Source organism: Dryobates pubescens, chromosome 12 (assembly GCF_014839835.1).
Source record: "Dryobates pubescens isolate bDryPub1 chromosome 12, bDryPub1.pri, whole genome shotgun sequence".
NCBI classification, from domain to species: Eukaryota; Metazoa; Chordata; class Aves; order Piciformes; family Picidae; genus Dryobates; species Dryobates pubescens.
Window position 1 is genome coordinate 6,550,595 of NC_071623.1, and position 24,233 is coordinate 6,574,827.

At 45.0% G+C, this 24,233-nt stretch overlaps 1 protein-coding gene across 2 annotated transcripts in view; it reads right to left on the reverse strand.

Moving 5' to 3' along the window:
- RPS6KA3 (ribosomal protein S6 kinase A3) overlaps window positions 1-20,411 on the reverse strand; it is an 85,959-nt gene extending 65,548 nt beyond the window's left edge. For both annotated transcript variants that reach the window (XM_054165856.1, XM_054165855.1), the window contains exons 1-2: window positions 20,205-20,411; window positions 3,303-3,359 (exon numbers count right to left, since the gene is read on the reverse strand). In XM_054165856.1, the coding sequence (XP_054021831.1) occupies window positions 3,303-3,359; window positions 20,205-20,276 (129 nt within the window). In that variant the 5' untranslated portion in view covers window positions 20,277-20,411. The remainder of the gene's footprint in view (window positions 1-3,302; window positions 3,360-20,204) is intronic.
- Between the last annotated feature and the right edge of the window lie 3,822 nt (window positions 20,412-24,233).

A 24,233-nucleotide genomic window follows, 5' to 3' on the forward strand; every position in this document is an offset into this window, starting at 1 on the left:
AAACACTGAAATAAGAACACATCCCAGCTGAAGGAGTATTAGCAGCAAAGGCTAGCTGCCAGCTATAACTGACTGAGAAGCTGTAGTAATTTTTTGGATTAATCTTCCCCCCACCCAGATTTAACATCACCATTGGCAACATTTTAGTCAGCACAACCTCAAAATAAATGCAAAATAAGTTCCTAAAATACTGGTATGAGGCATTAAAAAGGTAAAACAAAGGCTTGCAGTGATAGGATGAGGGGCAATGGGTTTCATGGTGCAGGGGAATCTTCACTCTGGCACCTGAAGCACCTCCTGCCTCTCCTTCTTCACTGACCTGGGTGTCTGCTCTGACTTTTTCGACTCCTTACTCTCACAGCTACTGCCCTCTGGTTTTTACCCTTTTGTAAACATGTTATCATAAGGGCACACCACCAGCACTGTTGACCGGCTCAACTTTGGCCAGTAGAGCTGTCTGCATTTGACCCTGTCCTATGCCATAGAATCATCAGAGAATCAACCAGGTTGGAAAAGACCTCAGAGATCATCAAGTCCAACACATTACCTAATACCTAACACCTCCTGACAACTAAACCATGGCTCCAAGTGCCACATCCAATCCTTTCTCAAACACCTCCAGGGACAGGGACTCCACCACCTCCTTAGGCAGCACATTCCAATGGCAAATTTCTCTCTCTGGGAAGAACTTTTCCCTCACCTCCAGCCTACACTTCCCCTGGCACAGCTTGAGACCGTGTCCTCTTGTTCTGGTGCTGGTTGCCTGGCAGAAGAGACCAACCCCCACCTGGCTACAACCTCCCTTCAGGTACTTGCAGACAGCAATAAAGTCTCCTCTTCTCCAGGCAAAACATCCCCAGCTCCCTCAGCCTCTCCTCATCACAGGGCTGTGCTCCAGACCTCTCACCAGCCTCACTGCCCTTGACTCATGGGGTGGTCCCCAACCCCTTCTCATTGAGGTCACCCTCCATCACTAAAACCTTGTTATGAGCACCTAGTACAACAGATAAAGGATGTAAGCTTAGGAGAGAAACACAAAGCAAAACAGCTTGTAGGAAGAAAGTGAAGTAACAGACTCAGTACAATAACATTACCATCAAGCAATGGCACCACTCAGAATAAATTAACAAACAAAACCCAGACCTGAACACTCTCCCCAAAAGAGATGTTCTAGTTCAAACAACAATTCAAGCAAGCACTGTAGTCTGTGTTATGCAGAATAAAATCACAGAATCATCAGGGTTTGAAGGGACCTTAAAGGATCATCTAGTTCCAACCCCTCTGCCATGGGCAGGGACACTTCCCACTAGATCAGGTTGCCCAGAGCCACATCCAGCCTGGCTGCAAAAACTTCCAGGGACGAGGCTTCCACCACCATACTTCATAGGTGGAAACAGCTATTAACTATCTTATCACAAACTGAAGGCTGCACAGCATACAATACCAGCACATAAAGTCTCAACTTCAACCAAAAGTGGAGTTCCAAAACCTGTATTTGATTGGTAAGGCCATTTACCACCAGACTTCCCAGTCAGCTAGCAGCCTCTACCACAAAGCTGCAGGTAAACACTGAAGTTGAGAAAAATTCAGAGGCAAGGCAGTAAGAAACCTGAAGAAGAAACCTGAACTGCTATAGTCACATCAAGTCTGACATAAAGCTAAGGAACTTAAATTATCAATGTACCTTCCTGACTGGGATCTGCTTTTTAGCCTCAACCTCTATTTTTAAGAAGCCTGGGTTGAGAATTTCTTTAAATACTGCCTTTCAATAATGAAAGCCATGGGAACTACAGTCTCAAAGTCCTTCCTTGCCCTTTTTGGAACATCTTCAAGTATCACCATGCAACCACTTCTGTAGTCCTTAGCTTTGTCAGCTCTGAACCCACAAACAGAAGTTCTCTTCCACTCCAACTTAGCCCAACTAACATCACAAGAGTAAAGCTGTAATCTGATGTAATCACCAGAAGAAAGACCTAGGAAAGGATTAGGCCTCAATGGACTGGCTTTCCTATTCTTGAATGCACTCCACTGTGACACAGAGTATAGAATTGTCAGGGTTGGAAGGGACCTCAAGGATCATCCAGCTCCTACCCCCTGCCATGGCTAGAGACACCTCACACTACAGCAGGTTGCTCACAGCCACATCCAGCCTGGCCTTAAAAGCTTTCAGGGATGAGGCTTCCACCACCTCCCTGGGCAACCTGTTCCAGTGCCTCACCACCCTCATGGGGAAGAATTTCTTCCTAACATTCAATCGGAATCTACCCATTTCTAGTTTCATTCCATTCTCCCTAGTCCTATCGTTACCTGACACCCTGAAAAGTCCTTCCCCAGCTTTTTTGTAGGCCCCCTTAAGACACTGGAATACATCTAAACTTTTCAACCAGAAGCCCAGGAAAAGAACCTAAAACTGTGTATCTTGGTTTCTTGGCTCTATGGAGAAAAGGAATAAAACCAATCTTCCAGATTAATACAGATTTTTTTTTTATGCAAACAATCCAGTTTTACACAGGTCAGTAAGAAAAATGTGAAATTAATAAGAACAAAAGAGCAGAGGTTCATAATGCCAAGAAATCTTATGACAGTATGAAAAAACAAAGGTGATAGCTACTGTTACACACTGCTTGTCAAAATAGAAGGGGAAAAGAATCCCATGGTGTGCATTGCCATGCTGAAAGAATCACATTGCACACAGTGAGCACATATCCATCTGCAACTGAGTCTCTGTGGAGTTTAACCATGAGAGAATCCTTTGTTGTGAGATGACCACAACTGAAACCTTAACTATTAACAAAGCATACTCTGGAACTCAGAGATGTAAAATACTGTCACCTGTGCCCTCACAAGGCTAACACAAGCCCATGGAAATACTTTGCTCACTGGCACTAGGAAAAGGGGACAATAAAACAGAACATGTTTATAAGGTTTGCTAAGATAAGAGTTGCTCAACCTCTCTTCCTATTCAGGAATGCTTTATCTAGCCACATGTCACCATCAAACCTTCTCAGGCCCAACCCAGTTATAAATTCTACCATATTCAGCTTTATGCTTTTGACAGGAAATCCTACCTCCTACTAAAAATACTAAGGAAAGCATGGAAGTTCATTAGAACAGTAGGATAACCAAAGCAGACAAGAGACTTGGTTAAGAAAGAACCTCTCTTAAAAAATAGGGTATTAGATTGCACCTCATATCTTGTAAAAGTAAACAAAACATTAGTGGCAAACTGACTGTAAATTAAGTAATATCAGTGTCCTCCAATACTGTGCAAGCTATCTTTATTACAACCATCTTTTACTCACACTTTGGGGGTTGATTTCATCTTCTCCCATAGGTTCATCCACAATTTGTTGTCCATTCTGTGAAAAAAACAGACACAGAAAGTTACTGGAAACATAGAATTCAAGCACAGCAATCAATATATTGCAGCTGTGCTTTTACAGTGTGCTACTGTACAGGATCAAGTGTTCTCCACATGGTATAAAAATACTCACTGGAAGTAAACACAGAGGACTGGCACGCAATGCCACTCTTGCTTTCAGCCTAATGCTTATCAAACTGGATCACAGGACGTCAGGGGTTGGAAGGGACCCAAAGAGATCATTGAGTCCAGTCCCCCTGCCAGAGCAGGACCATACACTCTAGCTCAGGTCACAGAGGAACACATCCAGAAGGGCCTTGAAAGTCTCCAGAGAAGAAGACTCCACAACCTCACTGGGAAGCCTGTTCCAGGGCTCTGTGACCCTCACAGCAAAGAAGTTCCTCCTTGTGTTGAGGTGGAACCTCCTGTGCTGCAGCTTACATCCATTGTTCCTTGTCCTAGCACAGGGAGAAAGTGAGCAGAGCCTGTCCCCTCCTTCCTGACCCCCAGCCCTCAGATATTTACAAACATTTATTAAATCCCCTCTAAATCTTCTCTTTTCCAGACTAAAAAGCCCCAGGTCACTCAGCCCCTCCTCATAAGGCACATGCTCCAGTCCCCTAATCATTCTCGTGGATGAAGACACACTACAGAATATGTAAAACAACCTGATGTTTGAAGCCTTACTACTACACCTCCAGAGGTTATTTCTCACCACTTCAACTTTTGCAAAGTTAAACCTGAAGACAGAAGAGTAAAATGTCACAACAAAGAGCAGATAAACAGGTTCTAAGGGTCCAGTGTAGGGCCACGAAGATGATTAGAGGGCTGGAGAACCTCCCCTATGAGGACAGGCTGAGAGTTGAGGCTGTTCAGCTCCAGGGAGACCTTATAGTGGCTTCCCAGCACCTGAAGTGGGCTTATGAGAAAGGTAGGAAGGGACTTTTTACAAGGGCTTGTAGTGCTAGGATGAGAGAGAATGGACTGAAGCTTGAAAGATGTACAAGAAAGCCAAGAAGGGATTTTTTACATGGGCTTGCAGTGATAGGATGAGAGGGAGTGGCCTGAAGCCTGATGAAGGCAGATTTAGTCTGGAGATTAGGAAGAAATACTTTCCAGTGACGGTGATGAGACCCTGGAACAGGTTGTCCAGGGAGATCATAGATGCCCCCTTCCTGGAGCTGTTCAAGGCCAGGTTGGCTGAGGCCTTGAGCAACTTGTTCCAGTGGAAGGTGTCCCTGTCCATGGCAGGGGGTTGGAACCACATGATCCTCAAGGTCCCTTCCAACTTAAGCCATTTAATGAATCTAATGTAGCAAGTCCTTACTCTACCATGTTTACTTCAAGCACATATATCTACAGTGTATAGCCTCCTAAACACCATGAATGCAAAGCTAATTTCATTAGCCAGCATTTACTCCTTTCTATCCTTCTCTAAGGACCATTCTAACAAGCCATACAGAAAGAGGCTTTTTAACTTGAAATTTAGCCATAAAGATTTTTTTAAAAGCTTCAATATCTTATTGGTCAACAAATGTTTCCTTTTCCTTGACAGTGATGCTATGCTTGGAGAATCTCCAAGAGACATCTTTCCCAGAAAGAATGACCTTGCTTACACAGCAAGCATGAATGTTAGCAAGTTGCAAGGAAAACAAAAACCTCTTTTTCTAAGTTATGGTACAGGGCATCACCTAGGGCATTATTCTTCCTGTGCTCCTAAAGTTCAACTGGAATTCAGCATCATTCTAGTCACCCAAACTATTTCAAATGGTTACATTTTCCATTGTGACTAGGGACAGAATTTAAATTCCTTTGTGCACTGTTTCCCTAGAGAATGGAAAGCCCACTTAATCTATTTTTCCAGAACTCAAGTCACTTAAAGCTACATGATTGTGTGGATAATTGTTTTCTAGATGTCAGAAAGTTCATAAAAGCTGCTCAGGAGATTCAGAGATTTTAGCTCCACTCTACACCTTTCTTCCCCCACTTCACTTTCGGAGGAAATTTCTTCTGTGGAACCTTCTGAGCATTTTTCAGTAACAATTTTTTGCTTAATGTAATCTTCCAGCTTGCACATGGCTGGAGGAGATGTTTTGTCTGAAGTGACAGATTAAATCCTCACCACTTCGGAATTCTAATTTTCAAATACTGCAAACACACTGAGTGTTCAATCTCAGATGATTACCAGCTCTCTACCAAGTCCTCTCCTGAGCATGTTTCCCTGCTAAAAGATGCAGCGGCATAAAGCCAAATTAAGAGAATCATGGACTGATTGCCCACATGACAGAGGCTTTCCTTTTATTACTTGAGGGAGCGGGGAGGTGGAGAAAGCTGGGCTTATCACTGTTTCTCCAGTGTAGAATTCTGGCATAAGGCAGCACTGCCACTTTCTCATCTTAACTGGCTTCAGGAAGATACTAGAGACTTCTACTGGGACTCTGGTCTACTCCAGAAGCCACCTTTCCATGATAGAGAGCTATCAGGAATCAGTTTCACATGCAAAAGACTAGTACAGAGGTGAACTGGCCTTCCAGTATCTGAAGGGGGCCTACAAGAAAGCTGGGGAGGGACTTTTCAGGATGCCAAGTAGTGATAGGACTGGGGGGAATGGAGCAAAACTAGAAGTGGGCAGATTCAGGAAGGAGCAATACTAGAAGTCTGATGTTACGAAGTTCTTCTCCATGAGGGTGGTGAGACACTGGCACAGGTTGCCCAGGGAGGTGGTGGAAGCCTCATCCCTGGAAGCTTTTAAGGTCAGGCTGGATGTGGCTCTGGGCAACCTCATGTAGTGTGAGGTGTCCTTGCCCATGGCAGGGGGGGTGGAACTGGATGATCCTTGAGGTCCCTCCCAATCCTGACAATTTTATGATTCTATGAATATAACCTTGCTAAGATAGCTCAGTTAAGGGCAGTCAGTACAACCTTCTGATGGTACAGCTAAGGGAAATTTGATAAGATGACGTGCCAAAAAGCCTCATTCCTCCTCACTGCAGCATCTTTTACTCATAGTGTACAGGCAGGGAATATTGCATTACCCTTCCTTAAGATACACAACCACTTGAAATTATTAAATAGAAGACCATGAAAATACCAGCTTAGCTAAGCAGCACAAAGGAGTGTTTTTAATAAAGCCTGTTTACAAGGAGGCATATTCTGTGCAGAGCTCATTATTAGCAAGGCCACAAGTGACATACTTTCCCTTCTCCCCAATCTATGGCATATATGTAAATGAACATTTGTATTTTAGCTACACATCCCTATATTCTGCACATGCTATAAGATAGCTTCCCAAACATCTTGTCAATAGGAAAGAAAAATGAGAAGTAAAACCAGCAGAACAAATAAGACAACTGACTTGAGCCAGAAAGGAGGAGTTTATAATGTCCTAACAACTAATGAGGGCTAAACTCTGGGGCCTAAAATAGGGCAATTTGTGTATCAAAGCCATGTGCTCTAAACTGACTCCACATGCAGATTTTCAGAATGGTAATTCCCACTGCAACAATAATGACAATGACAATGCTGAACAATAATGTACTTGATCTGCAAGTTAAATAAGAATTTACTACACAGTAAGCATTAAGATTTCACATTTATTATTTTAATGCAGCTGAAACAGTTGAAACTGGAACACACCATCAGAAACATGAGACAAACCTCTCTTTGAAGACAAAAAGGTGAGATTCAGAGAATGATTTAGGTTGGAAGGGACCTTAAAGATCAGCTACTTCTAATGCCCCTGCCATGGCAGGGGCACCTTCCACTAGGCCTTGAACACCTGCATGGAGGGGGCATCCATGACCTCCCAGGGCAACTTGTTTCAGTGTCTCCCCACTTTCATAGTAAAGAATTTCCTCCTAATTTTCAGTCTAAATCTGCCCCCCTCAATCCATTCCCTCTCATCCTGTCACTACAAGCCCATGTAAAAAGTATTTTCCTGCCTTTCTTGTACATCTTTCAGGTACTGGAAGGCTGCTGTAAGGTCTCCACACATTCTTCTTTTCTCCAGGCTGAACAGCCCCAACTCTCCCAGCCTGTCCCCACAGGAGAGGTTCTCCAGCCCTTTGATCATCTTTGTGGCCCTCCTTTGGACTTGCACTAGCAGCTTCATGTCCCTCTTATGCTGGGGACTCCAGAACTGGAGGCAGTGCTCCAGGTGGAGTCTCAGCAGAGCAGAGGGGCAGAATCCCCTCCCAGTGCTGCTCCTCTCCCTGCTTTGGATGCAGCCCAGCATACAGCTGCCTGCTGGGCTGCCAGTGACCACTGCTGCCTCATGGCGAGTTTTTCATTAACTGACAGCTCCAAGACCTTCTCCAGACTGCTCTCAAGCCATTCCTTACCCAGCCTACTTGTGCTTGGGATTGCCCCAGCCCAGTAGAACCTTGTACTTGGCCTTGTGGACCTTCATGAGGCTGGTTTGGATCTTCCTCTCCAGCCTGTCAAAGTCTCTGTGGACGGATCCCTTCCCCACAGTGTGCCAGCTAGACCATAGAGCCTGGTGGTCAGCCTCTTGTTTTAAAAAGGCTCTAATCTTTAACCTCCTTGACTTTTTGAACATTTTATCAGTCTACTAGAAAAAACAAACAAGCAAGCAACGCAGCAAACTTTCACAACACAGGTGAGCTGGTTTGTACAGTCTGGTTTACCTCTTTGTTATAATGTTATAACACTATTTATAAAGATAAAGAGTGTTATAACACTCTTTAATCCTGCATTGCTTTCAGTTACATTTCAGTTCACTTCAAGCAATGCTTTCCAAACTCTTACTGGAACTAGGAACAAACTCAAGAAATCAGCATGTGCACCATGTGTCTGAGCCAGATCACTGGATTAGCAAGATCTTTTCAAATAGCTCTACTCGAGCAATGATTATGCTGAAGGAACCACTGGATGGCAGAACCAGTTTTTCCCAGAGCAGTCTGGGCCATGTAAGGTAAAGAAGAATATGAATATATGATTTATGGTCTGCTAGTATATGATCCTATTAAATGGAAAGCAGCTGTGTATTCAGGAAGTCTATGAAGCATACTGCCTTTCTTAGGAGTTCAAATGTAAAGCCCAAAGGTCTCTATTGGAAGTGGCAGTGTTTAAACCACTGTGGAGGGAAGAGGTCAGCAGCATGCTTAAGAGGTGAGCAAACAAAATGCGTTCCTTTTTGTTGGGCGTACTCTCCTTCTAGCATGTAACTAGAGCCAAGGGCATGTCTCAGTGACATAATAGACTGGGACTAGATAGAATAGTTTGATGCATGCAGAATGAGAGAAGGCTGAGTAAATCTTCCACGTGTATAGATCAGTGTAATTTGAAAGACTTGAGACTCTAGACCTTGGTTATTCTTCAGCTGCACTCCCCACCTAGTGGGACACTAAGCCAGCACAGTGGATCAAAGACCCGGTTATTTCTAGTGCCCTGACTCCAGAAGCAGAATGTATTTCAGATGATGAAATTAGAGAACTATAAGAAAAGTAACAGAAAAGGTCCACAGAAAGCTTCTACTAACACCTGACTACATCAACAGTCAGAAGAGTGCAAATACCTTAGAAAGGTAGGCTACAAAACACTTTTCTGATCCACCCAGATTCCACTTCCTGCTCTGTTTCCCTTTGGAAACAGTCACATTCAGTTCACTACAAATCTGGTTCCCAAAAGCTTTTAAATCTGTTGCCACATTTCACTAATATGGTAGAAGTTCATACTTGAAGTTGGGTTCCAGCAGTTTTCCTGGTGGCATAGGGACAGCAACACCAAAGAGTTCGTGCAGGTTCCCTAATTCACCACAAAGCAGACAAACATCAGGGAATCTGCAGTAGGCAGCTGGTAAATGAATGTTCCCCAGAATCTCTGACACAAAAGTCAATCAACTACAAATCAGGAAATCAACCACCAGTATTTCTAGTAATCAAAAATTACAGGTTTAAACCCATAGACCTCAACATATAATCAAGTACTTGACTTGGCCTGGGCAAAAGGCAGTTTAAAGAAAGTGGATTTTGTTGGGTTGGGTTTTTTCTTGGTTTGGTTTTGTTATTGCACATTTTGTTGGGGTTTTGTTAGTTTGTTGTTGTTGCTTGATTATTTTTTAAAATTATTTTATTTAATAGCTTGTTGTTTGAAGTTTTTTTATCCTAATCCAGACTATTTCACTTCTTGGCCCATGCTCATAAATAACCATGCTAGAAGACATCAAGAGGTCGCAGTTAGTGGCACATATTATGGTATCACTACTGACAAAATATACCAAATCCTTTGTAAAAGAGTACAAGAAATGCAGCCCACATCCCACCCACAAGCAGTTAACCACTTTTTGTGAAGCAGAGAACATGCTGCACTCTACACACTGCCACGACACACTGATCTACAGTCTTCATGTCATTTGTAATTTTTTTTTTTCCCCCCTTGCAATTATAGTTCAAATATTTCCTGCCAGGGATCCAAAAATTCTACTCTCTTGGCCATCTGCACAATAAACCTAATGCTATTCCTGCCTATCCTTCTGAGCAGCACTGGGCTCATGAGGAGTGGCTCAAGCGCAGTAAAGCAGTGAGAGGAGCAGGACAGGGAGGGGATTCTGCCCCTCTGCTCTTGTGAGACCCCACTTAAGAGTAATGCATACAGTTCTGGTGCCCCCAGCATAAGAGGGACATGGAGGTGCTGGGGCAGGTCCAGAAGAAGGCAATGAAGATTATCAGAGGGCTGGAGAACCTCCCCTGTGGGGACAGGCTGAGAGTTGGGGCTGTTCAGCCTGGAAAAGAGAAGGCTCTGGGGAGACCTTAGAGCAGCCTTCCAGTACCTGAAAGACGCCTACAAGAAAGATGGGAAGGGACTTTATAAAAAGACCTGAGGTAATAGGATGAGAGAGAATGGATTGAAACTTGAGGAGGGCAGATTTAGGCTAGACATTAGGAAGAAATTCTTTCCAGTGAGGGAGGCGAGACATGTCATCCAGGGAGGTTTGTGGATGCCTCCTTCCTGGAGGTGCTGAAGGCCAGTTTAGACAAGGCCTTGAGCCACCTGGTCTAGTGGAAGGGAGGGGTGTTGGAACTAGATGACCTTTAAGGTCTCTTCCAAACAAAAGCATTCTATAAATCTGTTGGGTGAAAAACACCACTGAGCACCCAAACCAGCAATGCAAATAAACCAACTTTGTGCAGAACATCTTATTTTGATGACAGCTTCAGGTACTCACCACTACCTTCACAGAGGGTTTTTTATAGATATCTAAACCATATTAACAGAATTTTTAAGTGGACAAATCATCATGTTACCTGGGTTAGTAATTTTTTTTTCCTATGCTTCCTCATTAGTTTCATTCTTATTACAGACAGGACAGACTTCAAGCTTTTAGATTCACTTCACTGTCTCCACTCTCACATTCTGTTTGCAAACCGAAGTTCTGCCTATTTGGCTTTATCTTCCTGAACTTTATGTTCTTTCCTACAGCCTCACAGATTTATTTTTTTTCCTGAAGGATATAATTTTGTCCCCATAGCTTCCTCAGTATTAGATACCACCAAATAACTTCTTCCACCACCAAAACATCTCTGCTTTGTGTTTTGACTGTTGGTAGGACTATTTTGGGATGTTTAAGTAGCCTCTTTGCCAAATATTTGTAACTTTTTTTTTTTTTAATCCAAATATGTTTATCAGTTATTTTAAAACCCCTTATGAAATTGCTGTGAGCTGTAGTTTTGGGGATAATTCTTCTGCCATTATCCTCAACATTTCCTAATTATGTTGACTTGCTGGAATGTGTCCAGAGAAGGGCAACAAAGTTGGTGAGGGGTTTGGAACACAAGCCCTATGAGGAGAGGCTGAGGGAGCTGAGGTTGCTTAGCCTGGAGAAGAGGAGGCTCAGGGGAGACCTTCTTGCTGTCTACAACTACCTGAAGGGAGGTTGTAGCCAGGTGGGGGTTGGTCTCTTCTCCCAGGCACCCAGCACCAGAACAAGAGGACACAGTCTCAAGCTGTGCCAGGGGAGGTTTAGGCTGGAGGTGAGGAAGAAATTCTACACAGAGAGAGTGATTGCCCATTGGAATGGGCTGCCCAGGGAGGTGGTGGAATCACTATCACTGGAGGTGTTTAGGAGGAGACTTGTCAGGGTGCTTGGTTGCATGGTTTAGTTGATTAGGTGGGTTGGATAATAGGTTGGACGCGATGATCTTGAAGGTCTCTTCCAACCTGGGTTATTCTAATTATTAATATTAGGATTGAATAAGAGTTAGCAAGCTGCCTTCATACTATTAACAGACTATTATAGAACTACTGACTTTTTCCCCTGCAATTGGTGCCCTTTAGCAGAGCCCCCAGTTAAGGTATCATTTTTTTTAAGGTGCTCTATTCCTGCACTTTGCAATTGGACAAATCAAGAATTATGAACTGCATATCGGGGCAGGCTGATGTTTTGAGTACCCAAATGAGCAGACAGGATAAGATATCTGAATCACACCATTTAAGAAATCATTATCTGGAAGTTTTAACGTGTCAGTAACACAGGAGATGATTTAACTGTGCCTTGGAATTTTTATTTAAATAAATCACCTGGATGAGTCTGAAGTTTCTCCCAGGTAATTCCTAGTTTTCAGCTACCAAAACTTCCAGATCTACCCAACATCTTTTAACCTGTTGTAGGATTTAATAAAAACCCTTTTTCTGTCCCCTTTAAAGCCTGTGAAATAAAGTGTAGGATACCCAAAATAAGCATTTTAAAACACATAAAAAACTTCCTTTATTATTGAGTCATTATAACACTGACTCCATACAGATCCCAGCACTTAACACTGGTGCTTTGGAGGGACTCTCAGCTGAGAGATAAAGCTCAAGAACTGTGTGATTCTTGACTTGAATAAAACTGTAACAATGCTTCTGGTTCATTTCAAAGCAGATTCCCACTGAAATATTCCTAACAAATGTGCTGCTGGCAACACAAAGCACTGCATGGAAGTATGTTCAGTAAAAGCCTTTTAACTGTATACACTCAAACTTACTATTCTAAGCAGCAGTGAGCTACCCCGAGAAAAAATTCCTAGGTCTGCACAAAAATAGTTGAAAATAGACTGAAAGGACCTTGAGAGGTCATCCAATGTATCTCAGTGCACCAAGGCACGATCAGCTATTCCTACAATGCTGCTCACAAGATGTTTATGTCTTACCCCTCTTAAATTTCTTCAGTAACTGAATTCTCACAATCTATCCCAGTGTTTAACTAAAATATAAAGCATTAATAGGATCTGAATTACTGACTTGTGCCCTAACTCCTGAGCTCCAAAGACATGCAGATCCAAAGCACTTACCTAAATCCTCACCTGATTAACACTTATTACACATAATTAGCAGAACTGAGCTATCATCATAGACTTCTCTGGCTGTTCTCTCACAGGTACATTCAATATATGTTGCATGTACTATGCTAAAAACAGTACATGCAAGTATGAAAACCTCTTTTTTTTTGGGGGGGGGGAGGGGGATGAAACCAAACAAAGAGTTAGATATACAAGTCTGTATTTTAAGGAAAAAAATCTACTGCAAGTATTCCTTTTATATAAAACTTTCTACTTTAAGTGCCATTCATTCCCCATAATTTATTCTAAACTTTATTGACTAAGGTAACTGACTTCTTCCTTGGCTAGTCATAAAACAAACAGGAAGACATTGAAACTTGGCTCTCTGTGGACAATCTCAGATATAAGCCATTAACACGCAGATCATTTAGGTACAAAGCCAAACTTCCTTAAGTTAGCATATACAGATAAATTAAACTATGTGAGCCTTCAACACAGGAAGGACATGGACCTGATAGAGCAAGTGCAGAGGAAGGCCATGGAGATGATCAGGGAGCTGGAGCACCTCTGCTATGAGGACCGGCTGAGGGAGCTGAGGTTGTTCAAACTGGAGAAGAGAATGCTCTGGGGAGACCTAAGAGCAGCCCTCCAGAACCCAAAGGGGGCTACAAGAAGGCTGCAGAGGGACTGTTTGCAAAGGGCTGCAGTGATAGGACCAGGGGCAATGGTTTGAAATGAGAGCAGAGCAGATTTGAGATTGGATGTGAGGAACAAGTTCTGCACCATGAGGGTGGTGGAACACTTCAACAAGTTGCCCAGGGAGGTAGTTGAGGCCCTATTCCTAGAGATATTCAAGGTCAGGCTTGACAAGGCTGAGCAACCTCATGTAGTAGAAGATGTCCCTCTTGACTGCAGGGAGGTTGGACTGGATGACCTTTGGAGGTCCCTTCCAATCCAAACCAGGCTGAACCCCAGTTCCCTCAGCCTGTCCTCGTAGGACAGGTGCTCCAGCATCCTCATTATTTTCATGGCACTCCTCTGAAACTCCTCCATCAGATCTGTGTCCTTCCTGTGCTGAGGACTCCAGAACTGGATGCCAGGTGAGGTCTTACTAGAGCAGAAGGCAGGTAGACTTCAGCTTCCCTGCCTCCTGCAGTCCTAGGCCCATGAAAATGCTGTGTGCCTGCCCGGGCTCCTTCCAAAGGGAACCAAGGGTACACACAAAGGAGTATGCACCAGGTCCTTCCCCCATGAATCTGGGGGCAGACAGCATGCACAGCAAGGATGTGTGCTGCAGCTCCTTACAATGCAGACACAAGTTTTCAGACATGAGCTGGTTTCTCAGAATCTCTTTGTATGATAAAGGACAAAGGTTGAAATTTAATATTGAAGTCAACTAAATCATTACACATTTATGCTCAATTTCTCATTTAGCTATTTCAATGGTTTCTGCTAAGAAAAGAGGCTAAGATATGGAGCAACTTCAAACTCAGGATTTCCAAGGTGATTATACAACAAATGTCAACTGCTAGAAGACATACAAAGACTCCCTGTTCAATGAAAAAAAAAAAAGGGATTATTTGACATGCAAGTCAAACTTCTAACAGTAACTCATTTTGGCACTCATGCTATGTAAGGAATAACACAAATCATAATCACCATGGTCCTGATTACATCCTGAAAGCACCACTTTTTGAACCTGCAGGACAAAAAAAATAAATAAATCTATTTCTTCATATCTTCTGTATATACTTAAGCATGTTCTGATACATGAATGCTTGCAATTAAATGTTAAATGGCAATTAAGTACATGGAACCTTAGAAATTGGGGCAGAAAAGAGACCGAGACCATGATGATGTGCTTGGAAGACACGTGCTACTTTTTACACAATTGAACTGCTTCACTCAAAAAAAAAAATAAAATAAAAGAAAAAAAAAGAAAAAAAAAGGCATGCAGTACATTTCCTCCAAAATGAGTTAAGTGGAGCATTAAGCATACCACAGGGGGTTCCTTGCATCAAAGGGAACATATGGTAACTGTTACCGATAAGAATGAGCCAGCAGTAACTTTGTGGTTGGGCCACTGCAGTAGGTCCTTGAAAATCAGAGTTCATCTCCTAGCGCTAAAACAGAGCCCACGAATGATGTTAGATGAAGTCACTAAACTGCTGAGCCTCATTTTCCCATCTGCTACACAGGACTGGCTCCCCCAACCCCCTAGCCCCTCCATTTCCAATGTGTGAGACATTTAATCTTATTTCAGAGAATATGCAGCTCAGTATCATGTTTGCAAGCATATAGCACAATACTTGGCAGTAATCAAGCACTTTAGATGATCTAAACTTAAAAATTCCCTGAAAAGATTCTAACTTTCTCAGTTTTACTGATTCAATTATTCCACTCTCGAAAGTCACCAGGATTGAAAAAAGAAAGCTCTACTCTTGCCTGAAAAAAACCCCCATGCTTAGGTTTCATTACTGGAATACAGCTATTGAATAATATTTGGGGAAAAAAATAAACCACACCCTCCTCCCCCCCACAATCAAAGCAAACACTACACTAAAACACAACCCAAAGCCAGCAAAAACAGTCTCTTGAATGAGTTCTTCAAAGTTGATAGACCTGCCAAGATCGACCAACTCATAAAGCTAATATTTCTGATGTGCAGAAATAATTAACCGCCCACCTTAGTCTATGTATCACTGAAAACCTAAGTCAGGCATTCCAAATGACAAACAACTACAGCTAGTGTGACAGATCGTAATGAATTCCAAGACAACAGACATGCCTTTAAACATGCCAGTCGGCTCGCATCTACTTTTGTGTTAGGTGTCCTCGCAGTGGTAAGAAATTATCTGCGCCACAATGAGTGCAACACTAACAAGCGCAGAACTGCTGGTGTCGGAAGAAAACCAATGGGATGACTCCAGGTGTCAAATTCAACACCTTCCATGTGGAAATCAAGAGCTGCAGAGCACACCCAATACACTATGAAGGTAGTGAACTCAGCAGAGCAAAGCTGCTGCCCCCTTCTATCCCACTCGTTTGACAGCAGGCCAATCTGTGCTATGTCACGTTGCAGGGCTGTGTTAACTAAAGAAACCGAGCAGGTAAAAATTGCACCATTAAGGATCTGAAAATCCTGAAGGGAAAACAAAACCACCCAAACCAACCCATACCTAAGCATTTCTCATACAGCTGATATGTTCCTCTAGATACTATTTACATATATATATATATATATATATAAAACATCTGTTACCTATCACAGCAGCTTGTGGAATGCATGGTATATGACTTATTTAGATGAGAATTAAATTGACAGTTGCCACTTTTAATCCAGTGTAAGTAAATGGCATGCCAAAAAGCTGTGAAAAGCCCAGACTGAGAATGCACTCTACTGACAGCAGGTATGGATGAGAAGTGGATAGCCAAGTGCTGCAGAGAATTCTGCCTGTCATGGACAGAGGATGGATGGTCTTCAAAATCCACATAAACCATTTAGGTAATTCTATCGTGTCTTTGAATTGTTTTCCTGTGGTGGCTATTCAAGAAATTACTCTAACTACAGTGTCTGTTCCTGTGGAACCCAAGTACAACGCTGATTACATGAACTAGTACAGAATGTAAAGAGACAGTCACAACCACAGCAGCTCCATGGCTTGAGGTGGCAAGACATCTGATAAATTTCAGATCCCATGCCAGAAGTATCCACTGAGAGAGAATGTCACACTGACATCGGAATGGAAAGACAATGCAAAAATTGCATAAATTACATTAGAGAATGGTTTGGGTTGGAAGGGACCTCCAAAGGTCATCTAGGCCAACACTCCTCCCGCCTCCCCCTTCACCCCCACCCCCCCGGCAAGTGTCCACAGGGTCATCTTCCACTAGAGCAGGCTGCTCAGAGCCTTATCCAGCCTCACCTTGAACAGCTCCAGAAATGGCGCCTCAACCACCTCCCTGGGCAACCTATTCTAGTGTTCCACCACCCTCATGGTGCAGAACTTGTTCCTAACATCCAATCTAAATCAGTCCTTCTCTCATTTCAAACCATTGTCCCTGGTCCTATCACTGCAGGCCTTTGGAAACAGTCCCTCTGCAGCTTTCTTGTAGCCCCTTTCAAGTACTGGAGGGCTGCTGTTAGGTCTCCCTGGAGGGTTCTCCTCTCCAGGCTAACACCCCCATCCTGTCCCTTGTAGCAGAGATGCTCCAGCCCCTGATCATTTTTGTGGCCTTCCTCTGCACCTGCTCCATCAGGTCCATGTCCTTCCTGTGTTGAGAGCTCTCCAGAGCTGGACACAGTACTCCAGGTGAGGTCTTACCAGAGCAAAGTGGCAGAATCTCATCAGCGTAAATGTTAAATGGTAACAAACCTTGTCCTGTGCAAGGTTCTGGATACAGAAGATAAAACAAGGCATTTTGCAAAAGGGGATTCACATCATCTATTCAGACACATAAACAGATGATTATAAATCCTGTCAAGAGCAGTGGGAAAAAATGAACTTTCTCCACAGCCAATCTAGAGCACCTAAAACTCCTAAAGATAGAAGGCATAAAGTCTAGCAAATGGCACCTCCTTTCGGCTCCTTCAAAGTCCTGGTGTCCACATTTTGACTGCCATAACTGTAATCATTCTCCTCTTGTCAACATTTATATGCATAGATGGGAGTACAGATCAAAAGATCAGGCCAGTGATTCAGGCATTCAAATGCAAACTCAGATCATCAATACTTTATTTGCTTGATGACTTGAAATAACAGACACATTTTCACCATGAAAAAGAAACCCATGCTCATTACAAAGCTTGATCAAACCCTGAGTCAGTAAAAGAAAGCAGCATTCTACAGACTCTAAAGGTACTCTAAAGCCCAGAAGAAAACAAACCCACATAAGATGCTATAAAGAGAAATTAGTTTTTAAATAGTGCAACAACTTTATATGTTGAAAAAAGCTGTTAGAGATGCAACGTGGATCATTCACCTCTTTGTACCAGTAGAGACGTGATGTCTGAAAACCATAAACCCATATTTTATCTAAAAAAAAACCCCACCTATTTGCATTATTTTCTACTAATGACCATATTCTACAGATCTGCTCTCCTGTACACCTCAGCTATGGCAGCTGCTCCTGGTTAACTATACCATCTCCCAAAGTAATTCTAGTTAAAGGTGTTCTATTTCTCCTACTAAATTTGCTCTCACATCACAACAAATCACCCCCTCAGTAGTATCACTATAAAACCAAACACAGGACTGCCCTGGGAAGCATATATTTAAAAAAAAAATAAACAACATTAAAAAAACTCAATGAGCTGTTAAGACAAGCAAAGTATCCCAGATCAGTTTTAAAGTGCAGTAATTTGCACTTCCATGTGGATAACGCAGCATGACAAGAGCTGTGTCAGTCAATCTGAGAGCTTAGCAGAAAGTCTTTCCCTCACTCAGTATTACAGCTGAAGACATTATTACTATCAAACTATGACTGAAACCACAATGACTTTCCAGGTGGATGGAAGAAGTATTTTTGCCCAAGGATACTCTTGCAGGATTGGGTCTGTAATTAGGATAGTGCTATGCACACATAAACACAGCTCATGCAAACCGAAAACATAAGTTATGCATTTAGGTCACTTGTTTATGCATTTGACTTAAATATTTTAACTAAAATGTCTTTTCTTAAAGACTCATTTCAGGTAAGCATCCTTTCTAAGCCCACCTTCTTCTCTTTGAGTGGTCATCTGAGAAGCTGTTACAGGTGCAGTCAAGCACTTTCAAGAACTGAGGACTTGTCCTAGACTAGAACCATAAGAGAACAAACCTGTCAGTCCAGTGCTGTTTCATGTTTTGATAGTGGTCCAGAAATATTATTTTTTTTTGTGATAAACTGCTCTACAATCATATCAGTGTAAGATTAGGGAAATGTAAAATACACTAAAACAAGTACAATTAATCATGCACATCCATGTACTTCAGATAACTTATTTTTACTACCTTTCCAGCACATACACCATTACTGAAGTTACACAGGCTACATTCAGTGTAGGTGGAAAACTAAAGGAATAGTTACAACCTTTTCTCTAAATCATTAGTCTAAGTGGTCTTGCAGAAACATCTCCCCTGGCACCTTCTTCCCTTACCTCCAAGCATCACACTACTATTGTAGCTCACTAAGATCTCCACTTCAGAAGTCAGTGAATAACTGGCAAGAACTTAAAAGACAGATCTGCCTGTCAAATCAGAACTGCAGATTCTTCTGACCTCCAGAGATGCAGACACTTGAAGCAAAAGGAAGACAAGACAAACATCAAAAGGGCAGATACTCCTGGTAAGGCACAAACTTCACGCTGCTCACTCTCTTTGCTCCACTAAGGACAACGTCCTAACCTTTTGTCTGACTCTTGTGAGCTGGCCTGAGTCCATACCTTTCAAGATCAGCATCACTTGAAGCAGCCTGGCTGCCTATCAGCTGGAGCAGATTCAGGTAGAAGCTGCACTGTCAGAGGAAGCTATCCTGTTTCAGATGGGAGTCTAGTCGCAAACGAGCACATGCATTGTGGGCTACTAGAGAATCACGAAGCGAGCACAACTGACTGTGTAGGAGTAGTGTTTACATAGATCCGAACCAACACAGTAGTAGTACACTGTAGGAAAAAATGAAAATATCTGAAGGCATCTATGGCCTCCGTGAATCTAGCTTCCAGCCACTCTCACTATCCCAGCCTGGGAAAGCTGACACGCAGCCTGCCTCAAAAGGGCGGGTGAACAACACGAAGTCCCCGCTACCCACAGCACGAAACCACATTGCGCCGCATCTCAGGGACGTTCCCGTAAACGCCGCTAAGCACAAAGCTTTACCCATGCGAAACATCCCTGCGGTTTCCCAAACGCTTGCGAAACTGCGGAGACAACCCCATCCTGCTTAGATAAGGGGGCTGTGGCACCCGGGCGGGGACGGGTCTTGGCCGCGGCAGGGGGAGCACCAGCAAGGCGAGGCGAGGGCACCGGGCAAGGTGAGGGCAGGCCCCGGCCCTCACGCCCCCAACCCCCCCCACCTCCCGACCCGGGTCGCGCTTGCGGAGGCGGTGGGGCCGCCCCGGGAAGGGAAACTCGCTGTGACAGTAACCAGACACCGCGCTGGAACAAAAGCGCCAGAGTCGGCCGCCACCGTAGAAGCAGGTTACTCCCAGCCGAGGAAGGGGCGGAAGGGGAGGGAGCGAGCCGGGAGCAGCCCGGTCCCGTGAAACACGCCCCAAGCTCCGGCGCGGGGGAGTCCCGGCCAGTCCGAGCCATGAGTCAGTGCCCCACAGAGGAAGCGGCGCCCAGGGGACAGCCGGGCGGCAGGCGCCAGCCCTCATTCCCCGCTGCCCGACCGAGCCGCTCGAAGGCTCGGTGCCCCGCATCGCCTCGTCCTCCATCGGGCCGCTGCCCTTCGTCCCCCCCCCGCCTGCAGTCACCGGGGCTCAGGGAAACTCTGCCCGTCCTTTGCGCGGCGGAGTCAGCGGGAGCTCAGGTCCCGTCCCCTCCTCACAACTTTCCCCACAACAACACCCACCCGCCCCGTACCTCAGTGCTGCTCTCGGCTGTGCTCTCTACAGCCATCTTCTGCCAAGGGTCCGCCAACTGCGCTAGGGGCATCTTCCCCGCTCGGCTCCCGCAGCCTGTGCACTCCGCTTTCCCGCACCCCGGCGGCGAGGCGGGGGCGGCGAGGCAGGCAACGCGCACCTCCGGAGGGCGCAGGACACCCCGACTGGCTGTAGCAGTGGCTCCTGCGGCGACTGTTGCCCGCTGCCGCCGTCCGTCCGTCCCTCCCCTCACCCCCTCCCCGCTGCCAGGCGGAGCCGCGCTTCCGCCCTCCCCCCGGCCCGCCGCTCGGGCCCGGCTTCCGCTCACAACATGGCGCCCGGGCCGTACCTGCCTGGCGGACGGCGCCTGCGCGCCTCGCCGCGGGGCGGATTCACCGCGACTCCGGCCCTCACCTCCCGCAGGTGCCGGGCTGGGCCGCTGGGCGGGGTGAGGTGGAGAGCCGAGGGGGATGATGCGCCTGCCTTAGCGGGAGGTGGCCGCCAGGCACGACGGAGCGCGGGCGAAAGGCAGGAGCGGGTCAGTCCCAGACACGGCCATGCCGCCCCCCTAGCCGGGGAGGCTCTCTCGGTGACCGCGGGCGACCGATCCGGTCGGGACTTGTGGTGACGAGTTCCGTCACGGCCCTTGGGCCTCGGTCAGTTTTGGCCGTCGCTACGCGGGGCAGCGGCGGCCAGGCCTGCTGGGCTGAAGAGCGGCATCGGCTGAGGCGGGATTCGCCCTCAGCGCTGGCGCGGCCAGGTCCTGTCAAACCAGCCCCGACGGAAGGGACTCTTAGAGACACACAGGGAAAGCTGGCCCGGGGCTGCTGCTGAGGCAGATGAGCTGTGAGGAATGGGAGCGACGAAAAGTTTTTAGTACAGTGGATGGAGAAGTTGAGAGGTGAGTGAGGAAGACATAGCGTTGTGCAGAATATCTTTCGGCAAAGGGAAAGAATTAAGATGTAGGAATTTGGGTTGATCATAGGATCACAGGATGTTAGGGGTTGGAAGGGACCTTTGAACCCCCTTCCCAGAGCAGGGCCATAGAATCCAGCACAGGTCACACAGGAACACATCCAGACAGGGCTTGCACGTCTCCAGAGAAGGAGACTCCACAAGCTCTCTGGGCAGCCTGCTCCAGGGCTCTGTGACCCTCACAGTGAACAAGTTCCTCCTCGTGTTGAGGTGGAACCTCCTGTGCTGGAGTTTCTATCCATTGCCCCTTGTCCTATCCCAGGCTGCAACTGAGCAGAGCCTGTCCCCTCCCTTTTGACACTCAGGCCTCAGATATTTATAAACATTTATTAAATCCCCTCTCAGTCTTCTCCTGACTAGAAAGCCCCAGGGCTCTCAGCCTCTCCTCATCAGGCAGTGCTCCAGTCCCTTAATCATCCTGTTAGCTCTCTGTTGGACTCTCTCCATCAGATCCTTGTCCCTCTTGAACTGGGAAGCCCAAAATTGGACGTAATAGTCCAGGTGAGGTCTCACCAGGGCAGAGTAGAGGGGAAGGAGAGTGATAGTTGCCTCAAAGTGGGAAAGTCGTACATCTGCGAGCCAAGAGACATGAAGATAAAGCTAGCAATAAAATCCCACAGGTTCTGAAATTAGCCCTTAATTCTACTTTTTCTTTTCAGCTGTTAGCTAGTACACTAGCAGATAACTTCAATATATACTGAAATCCATCAATATATGTAGTCTTACATGGTTCTCTTAAAATGTTAAGCACTGTAACAAACACCCACCCTTTTGCCACGTGAGATGGTTTGGCTGATGCAGGAGAATCCTTGAAACATGAAACCAGTCACTGAAGATGGGTACTGGTATCAGACATCTTGCTGGCAGAGCCAAATGTTTCAGAACTGTGTCTAAGAGGCCACTTTGGTTTTAACAGCTCCCTTCCTCCATTCCACCCCCTGCAAGCATTTCTGGATTTTGACAGGTTGTGTGCTTTGCTCCACTCTTGATAAAAGTTAGCATTCCTTAAATATTTGGAGGTTTTTTTTGGGGGGGAGGAGGAAAAGCAAGAGTGCTGGTAATTAAAAATGCTTGTGTGTGTGTGTGTGCGCGCACACAAACACAGGCTGCTTCTGTTTCTGCTTGGTAGCATTTTTGAGCCTGCTTTATTTTCACGTAAGCATAAATGCCTGATTACAAAGAGCTACAAAGGAGTGGACATAATGAATCAGGCTTCAGCTGGTGCTACAGAGACTTCCATATCTGGAGTAAAAGGTCATGGCTGAATGATTACTTGAAGTCATCACCAGTGCCAGCAGAAGCAGCTGTGCCCTCCCCTTGTTCACTGCTGTTTGGTCTGGCCATTGCATCAGCCTCTCTTTTGACGTGGTGTAATTGCTTGTGCTGCCCTGTGGTGTGTTAGACCGGGAATAGATCTACCTCAAATGAAAGGAGAGGAAAAGCAGCAAACTCTGGCAACAAACCCCACAATCCAACACTCATCTAGAAGGTGTTGTGGTGTGTTAGATGGAATTATAGGACCTGGGGGTCCTAGTGGGTGGAAGGTTGACAGTGAGCCAGCAATGTACTCTTGTGGCCAAGAAGGCCAATGCCATTCTGGGGTGAAGGGCTGTGGTTAGTAGGACAAGAGAGGTTCTCCTGCCCTGGTGAGGCCACATGTGGAATATTGTGTCCAGTTCTGGGCCCCTCAGTTCAAGAAGGATCTCAGGGAGCTGCTTGAGAGAGTCCAGCACAGAGCCACAAGGATGATTAAGGCAGTGGAACATGTCCCTTACGAGGAGAGCCTGAGGGAGCTGAGGGGTATTTAGCTTGGAGAGGAGGAGCCTGAGAGGTGACCTCATTCATGTTTATAAGAATGTCAAGGGTGAGTGCCAAGAGGTTGGAGCCAGGCTCTGTTCAGTGATGCCCAATGACAGCACAAGGGGCAATGGATGGAAGTTGAGGCACAGGAAGTTCCATGGAAACAGGAGGAAAAAAATTTTCACTGTGAGGGAGGCAGAACACTGGAATAAGCTGCCCAGGGAAGTTGTGGAGTCTCCCTCTCTGGAGATATTCCAAACCCACCTGGATGTGTTCCTGCTTGATCTGCTCTAAGTGCTCCTGCATTGGCAGGGAAATTGCACTGGCTGATCTTTTGAGGTCCCTTCTGGCCCCTAACATTCTGTGGTTCTATGATTCTGTGATAATGCAGTATCTTCTGGATTAAAGTGAATAGAATATGAAAAAGTAAATGCCATTCCAAAAGTGTGAAATCCTTTTTCCCCAGTAGTACAACCATAGTACTGAGGTATATCACTTGAATTTAATGCACAGGGAAGTAAGCAGAATTTGCTGTCCAAATTTATGTGGGAAAAACCTCCAAGGAGTTAAAAATAAAGTGAAAAATCACTGCAGTGTATTTGTACAACTACTAGATGCAGAGTCTCTTCCTTTCAAGACACCTGGATTTAATTCCTAGCAGATCACAAAGGACAATTGTGTAATTTAGTAAGTCACTTAATATAGATGAGATTCAACCAAAGAGACTTAGTCTTAATGATGTTTTCAAAAGTGTGAAGAGGCCTTGATTGGAGAAGTGTAAATACATCCTGGCAAAACAGACTGAGGAAGCCTTGGTGCTAATTAGAACTCCTTGCTCCCTGCTTTAGTTGCAAATCTAAAGAACATCCCCTTAACCTCATTGAGAAATTGAAAGGATGGTTTCATTGATGTTTGGAAAGCTGACAAAGGCTGAGGGAGAGAGACAGAGTGCTGCAAGAAATTTCTAGCTGGTGTGAGTTGTCATAGCAGAGGCCCCAGAGGGATTTGGTGTATGAACCAGGGTTAAAGAAGAGTTATAATCAATAATTAAAAAGGGAAGAAGTGAAATGGATGGCTATTGTATGTTAAGACTTAACCTGACCTTTCAAACAACATCTGCTGAAGGGTGCTTTCACCATTACAGGCCCCTGGATGATGGAATCGTACAGGAATGCAAACATTTCCTACAATTTCCTCTGGCAGACTCTTCTTTGAAGTTCTGATCCTGTAAGTGTAGTAGAAGACACAGTAATGA